The following is a 6,919-nucleotide window of genomic DNA, read 5'->3' as shown; positions in this document are numbered from 1 at the left end:
CTAAATCCGATCCGATTCGAACTAAATCCAATCGGATCGTACAAATTTCATCCAATCGGATTTGTCTTCAAATCTGAATCCGATCCGAATTAGTTCGGATCGGATCAGATTAAGATGCCCACCCCTAATTATGCATGTGGCCCATCTCTTCTTTTTCAATTAATTTAAATAAATAAATCACCAATTTTGACTTTTCAACATTCTTCACGCTGGTTTGTTTGTTCCTAAAAAATATCGTTTGGCACCATCACGTTTTTTGTTTGTGAACCACATTTACTCGGGGAGGCTTTTCAAATGTCTTGTACAACAGCATAAGTTGAAGACTACTACTATAATAATAGCAAGAAATGGCAATTGAGTCAAGAAACAAGCTTTCATCATCTGCATCAGCCAGAGCTCACACCAGAGCTAACAGAGCCAGACCCAGTTGAGTTTACTATCACTTCCTCTTGGTGAGTGTTTCTTCTTTACTATGTCTCTTTTTGTTTTATTTGTTATTCTACTTCTGGGTTCTTTTATTAAGTTTATTTGAAGACGTAGCAGTGATTGTTTTCAAAGGATATGATTTTTTTTCTTTTTTGGCTAGATTTATGATTCTGGGCTGAGCTTGGTTTTGCTGCATGTACCTTCTATATGTTTGTAAAGTTCTATTTGATCATCTTGTTCGTCAGGAAAATCTCTTGTGATTCATAGGTATAAATAGTTGTGATTTAAGCTGTCATAATCTAAACCTATTTTGATGCTCAAGTAAATGCGGTTATTGACAAGTTATATTGATCATCTTGGTATTTGGTGAATTCTCTGCTTTCCCAAAGTCAAGAATGAGTAAAGGCATGGGTTAATTGACAGATTGGTTGTTGATTGTTATAAAATAGGGTAATTTTTAAAAATCACCCCTGAGGTTTGCCTCTGATACACCTAGAGAGAATATATGCATATATTGACAACATCCCTGGCCGTTTATAAGAGTTATACATCCGTTAGGCAGTTAAGGGAATATTCAAAAATGCCCTTAACAACACATTTCAAGGAATGACAAGATAATTTGATACTGTAGAAATCTTGCTTTTTGGCCCCAAATGGAAAAGAGTATTGGAAAGGCTATTATACCCTTATGAATTTATTTTTTAACATTACGCAATCATATATAAAACAAAACTGAATTAGGTGTTAAAAAGATTGAAATGCCCTTTAAACCAAGTATTTTAACAGTAACAATTAGGTAGTAATAAGACAAATAGATTAAAATATTTTAAAGTAATTAATATAAAAGCAACACTGATATTACCGTTGGTAACCAACGGTAATATCAGTGCTGCTTTACTCTATTTAAATTGGCATAATTTTATTCTTTATTTGCACAATATTCTTCGTTTGCAAAGCATCTCAACTCTCATACTTGTCATGGCTTCAGCAAGTTCACAACAATCAATTGGATCAAGCAGTCAAGAAAGCAGAGGATATTGTGCAAGTTCACTGTTTGATTTCTTGAGTTATATAGTTTAATTAACTATATAAAAAATACGAAGTGTCTAACTAGCAACAATTTAACAAAATCCAAGAATATAATAAAACCCAACTTCAGTTTTAAACTTTCATAGAAATACACACCTGTTACTCTCTTCAATCGCCGGCTGTTCAGATGCCGGTCGTCGCCGAAATTCAGATGGAAGCATAGTTGAGCAAATGACTTGTTAGCTAAGTGTATGTACGTGTGCCTCTGCTATTGCTAAATTCAGCGGGTGTTAAAGTTATGTTCAGAAAAAAGAAGAAGAAGAAATGAAGATAAGCATTGTCAGTGTGTTTGAAAATGGGTTCCTACCCCCTGGGGTTTCACAAGCTTCAAAGCCATGTCCATTCTCTAGCTGCTCTTGTCTAATCAATCACTTTATATCAGCTTTTGTAAGATTTAAAAATAAAAAAATAGGTCATTTACGTTATTGCCCTCAACTACCTAACGGATGTATAACTCTTATAAACGGCCAGGGGGTATGTTGTCAATATATGCATATATTCTCTCTAGGTGTATCAGAGTCAAACCTCAGGGGTGGTTTTTAAAAATTACCCTTATAAAATATTGTTATCAAGAATGAAGTTTTGAAAGTGTGTTCAAAATAAACATGACAATTTAAGAGACTGAGAAGGATCCATTATATTTTGTACAGTTTGATGTTAGTTAAGCATTCATTTTCTAGAAAGCTCGACACCATTTCTTAAAGTAAAAGACCATTAACGACTGCTGATAATCAATAACTCCTAATAAGACCCATGGTTGTCAATATTATTCACTATAAGAACTAAAATAAACATATGTTATCTGCTAATTTTATTGAATAATCATGAGCAGTAAGAGACAAAAAAACATACCTTCCTGAGCCACAGAGGCAACAGATAATCTATCCTAGAGGTCCTCCATGTGTAATGTATAGATGTTTTTCTTTCTTTTTCGGGCATTATAACTGTGAGTCTTCATGGATATCATTTTTCCTATATTTGGATGATATTTAATTAATACTCATTGATAGTTATATTTCTTTGTTATGTAAGTTTGTTGGTGACATGACAAATACCATGTCATAATTTGTCCAGCAATGTTTGCACCAATAGCAGTCGCATTGGCTGTGGGACTTATTGGATTGGCTTATCAGGCATTAAAGCCACCGCCTCCTTCAAAGTTATGTGGATCACCAGGCGGTCCCCCAGTTACTTCGCCCAGAATCAAACTTAGTGATGGGAGGCATGTGGCTTATAGGGAAGCAGGAGTTCCCAAGGAAGAGGCTAATCATAAGATCATTATCATTCATGGCTTTGGCAGCTCCAAAGATCTTAATTTACCTGTCTCTCAGGTATGAACTCTGCACACCTTAAGATTAAATATTTTCAATGTTGCTCTTTCTGTTCTTAGTAATTATTACCATAAGAGCAAACATGATTTAGCTGGATAGTATGATTAAGAGCATTTTGCATATTTTTTTAAAGGTCCATCTAGAATAAAAGTTGTTCCAATTTTTTTTTTCTTTTCATACTGACAGTCAATACAGATTGGTTCTAATCCTTGAACCACCACCAAGAGAGAGAAAGAGAGACGGACAGGAAAGTTCAGGTGTTTACAATATGAGACTAACATGATATTAGCAATTCAAACCATAATAATTCATTTGGATAGTTAGAAATACAAAGATGGCTACTGAAATTGATAGGGCACTAGTTACTATCAGGTATCGATATTTTGCTTTCTATCACATTTAGAAAATTGGGGAAAAAAAAAAGTCATCTGTATATATATATGTTCCTATATATGATTTGCATAACTCAGGTATTATCTGTATGTCTGTATGGCTAATTTAAACTGAGCTTGCAATCCACTGGGGTGATGTCAGATGAATGAAAATTAATGAAACTAGTCATCAACTACAACAAAGTAATTCTAGATACACAATTGCAAGTATATTATTTGATTTTTGATCTGGACGTAGTTATATCATATTACACTAACCATTTCATGTTGAATCACATCATGGGAATATTCTCATTTCAGTATATGCACGTCTTTTCTCTGCACTCCTTGATAGAATTGGATTGCGTGCTTTTAAATTTTGAAAATTTATCTTCATGCCTATATTTGCAGGAGCTTATAGAGGAACTCAAGATTTATTTTCTCTCCTTCGACCGACCAGGTTATGGTGAAAGTGATCCACATCCATTACGCACCGTGAAAACTGAAGCATGTGATGTTGAACAACTAGCAGACAAGTTGCAGATAGGGTCTAAGTTTTATGTTATTGGCATCTCAATGGGAGCCTATCCTGTTTATGGTTGCCTAAAATACATTCCACAGAGGCATGAAATTTACGTAACTCTGCTGCTTGTCTTTCCTTTCACTTCTTTGACATTATGACTGCTCTTCTTCTAATTCCACTGAAGTCTTATCACAGGCTGGCCGGAGCTTCCCTGGTAGTTCCATTTGTGCACTATTGGTGGCCTTGTCTTCCTGCTAATTTATCAAGAGAAGCTTTGCAGAGGTTGCCTGTGGAAAATCAAAGGACATTTCGGATTGCTTATTACTTTCCTTGGTTACTAAACTTGTGGATGTCTCAGAAATGGTTTCCAACCTTAAGTATCATGTCTGGTAATATGGATATCTTTAGTCCCCCAGATCTGGAGATCTTGAAGAAGTTATCAGAATCCCCAAGTGAGGGTCAGGTAATCACGTCGCTTGCACATTGTAGTATATGACATCAAATAAAGCACTTTCTCGGCTGAATATGTAAGCATTGGATGATAGATGGCCCATCAACTATGTTTCTGTTATATATCTCCTTTTTTTTCTGGTTTCTTTCAGTTACCTTTAGTACAGTGACAATTTCAGTTGACACATCAAACAATTATCCTGCACTAGCGACCATCAAATAAATTTCTTTCAATTTGTTTTGTTTTTCATTTGATTGCATGATCAATGGTGAAGTGGCTGATAGCTTGGTTCTTCACCTGATAATTCTTATGTTTCTAATGCAGGAAAAGATTCTACAGCAAGGTATTCATGAATCTCTTTATCGAGACCTAAAGACAGGTTATGCAAAATGGGAATTTGATCCCACTGATCTAATTAATCCATTCCCAGACAATGAGGGCTCAGTTCACATTTGGCAAGGATGTGAAGACAGAATCATCCCTTCTCAAATTAATCAATTTATCTCTGAGAAGCTTCCTTGGATTCAGTATCATGAGGTTCCAGATGCAGGACATCTTTTCATTTTTGAGAGAAAATTTTGTGAAGCAATTATAAGGGCTCTTTTGGTCAGATAAGCGTCTCGTCTTGTAGTTGCCTTGTATGTATTGGTTTTATATTGAATAAACTATTCAATGTTTTATCTTGAGTTTTCCTTTTATGATGATCATAATATGTTAGTATCTGTAGAAAATCTTCTCCAGGAATCATTTATATAAATAATGTAAAGGAACTTTGTTCTCTCGGTTTTCCCACTCAAATGTTTTCTATCCTTTCAGATGCTTACTTATAAGAAGTTTCATATATGTTCTCATTTTCCCACTCAATATGTTCTCTTTCCTGATAAATCAGCTCCTAATCTTTCTTCATCTAAAGGAATGGATGATGAATTCTCTTAATCTGAAAATGAAGTTTCATAGATTTATTTTTATGTGCCTTAGTATTTAATCTAGAATAGCATTAAATGTCTGCATATCTAAAATTTGATTCCTCGCTTGGGAATCTTTCCCTTCCTCTCTTGGGAATCTTTCCCATGGATCAGCAAATTCATTCATAAGGTAGCTAGTGAAGAGATTCCATGGTTGATCCTGGCTGATTCATTTTACCTTTTTCCTTTGCTTTTCTCTTTCAACATCAAAAACAAATTTTGAGGATCTTTTTTGGGTTATAATATGCCTCTGCTTATTGCCTCTAAGGCTGCTAAATTACTATGCATTGCATCATAAAGAGGAAGAGGCTTGAAATTGATTGCCATTGATGCCCAAATGTAATTTCAGTGTTTCTTTGTACATGTTTCTGTACATTTTCAACTTCTTTCATTGTGCCATGATAGATGAACTCAGTAATACATGGTGTAGAGAGGAGAGACCTTTCCCAGTGTTTCTTTTAAACACTTTGACATACAACTTCTTCCCACAAATGAATCTTATGTTGTCAAATCTTATGTTGTCAAAGAACTTCAACATCACATGTACACTTCTGTGACTTCTATATATAATATATCTAAGAGATGGTCCCACATCAAAAGCAGCAGAAAAATTTACAGAATATGGTCCCATCAGGGTAAGCATTATGTTCTGTAGGCTCATAATTTTACTTATGCGATTGAATAGATATTTGATTTTCTATACATTCTCTTTTTGAGAGCTTGTACCAGCTAACATCCAAACTAACAAAGCTCAAAAGTAGAAATTGACTTTAAAGTTCACCTACTTTGTTAATCTGGAGAGAATTGAGTCACCTGCATAAATTTGTAGACCCTACAATATTACCTTGGCATAAAAATGGCTACACATCTTAGTGAAGCCGACAGATATAGGCCCCTATAATGGTGCATGTTGAGTTTCCATCCACCGACCTTGAACATAAATTCTGTGTTGTTTTTGTTTTTATCTTTCTTTTTTCTTTTTCATAGTTTTCTGTCAACTAGTGTACTTATATAATGCAATGGGAATTGGGATGTACCACATATTTAGTTTTTCTCAATTTTCTTCTATGTAAAAGTTGTTAAGACTTACAAGAATGGCAGGTAGTCAAACACGGAACTGATTAAATTAACATGTCTGCTACATGTTAGCCTTAAATCTATCTCAAAGTTCTCTTTAATTTCTCCTTAAAAAAGACTCTTCTGGTTGATTTTACTTCTACATAGTTTTCGAAGTGATTACTTCAGTGCTTTCTCCTAAATATGACTAATGATTATCTTCTTTTTTCAGCCATGTTTGCAGTAGCAGCTATAGTGTTGGGGATTTGTAGTTTTGGTGCATACGAATAAGAGCATAAAACCTCCACCTCCTAAAATATGTGGGTAGCCGAATGGTCCTCCTGTTGAATTACCAAGAATCAGGCTCAGTGATGGAAGGCATTTGGCTTACAGAGAAAGGGGTGTTCCAAAGGAAAATACTAAGTTTATAAACTTATCCTTGTTCATGGCTTTGACTCCTCCAAGGGGCAAGAACATTAATTTGCCACTAACTCAAGTATGAACTTTACTCTAAACCCAGCAGATTGTTATTCGTATAAGTTGTTTAAAGACTAGGTAACTTTGCAGAATGTTTAGCAAGATCAAGACAACATGTAAAATTGGTCCTAAAATTACATGAAACCAGTTAGGTAATTGGTGTATTCAGAGGATAATAACTTCAAATTTGCAGTATATTATAGGAAAATTTAGAGAAGCATAATTATCAA

The 6,919-nt window shown here is 34.7% G+C and overlaps 1 protein-coding gene across 3 annotated transcripts; it reads left to right on the top strand.

The window, feature by feature from the left end:
* The first annotated feature begins 276 nt into the window (after nucleotides 1-276).
* LOC102613695 (hypothetical protein) lies at nucleotides 277-6,906 on the top strand. 3 transcript variants are annotated; one of them, XM_052431970.1, is made up of 7 exons: nucleotides 277-452; nucleotides 587-693; nucleotides 2,590-2,846; nucleotides 3,629-3,840; nucleotides 3,936-4,203; nucleotides 4,516-4,829; nucleotides 6,445-6,906. In XM_052431970.1, the coding sequence occupies exons 3-6, from the start codon at nucleotides 2,592-2,594 to the stop codon at nucleotides 4,804-4,806; spliced, it is 1,026 nt and encodes a 341-aa protein (XP_052287930.1). In that variant the 5' UTR covers nucleotides 277-452; nucleotides 587-693; nucleotides 2,590-2,591; the 3' UTR covers nucleotides 4,807-4,829; nucleotides 6,445-6,906. The 3 variants fall into 3 exon arrangements, with proteins under 3 accessions (XP_052287930.1, XP_052287929.1, XP_015388751.1); XM_052431969.1 differs by lacking the exon at nucleotides 587-693 and having other exon boundaries at nucleotides 2,548-2,846; XM_015533265.3 differs by lacking the exon at nucleotides 587-693 and having other exon boundaries at nucleotides 279-452.
* Nucleotides 6,907-6,919: the final 13 nt, after the last annotated feature.

The sequence above is a fragment of the Citrus sinensis genome, chromosome 8 (genome assembly GCF_022201045.2).
Source record: "Citrus sinensis cultivar Valencia sweet orange chromosome 8, DVS_A1.0, whole genome shotgun sequence".
Taxonomy (NCBI): Eukaryota; Viridiplantae; Streptophyta; class Magnoliopsida; order Sapindales; family Rutaceae; genus Citrus; species Citrus sinensis.
This window is presented reverse-complemented; position numbering and strand designations above follow the sequence as displayed.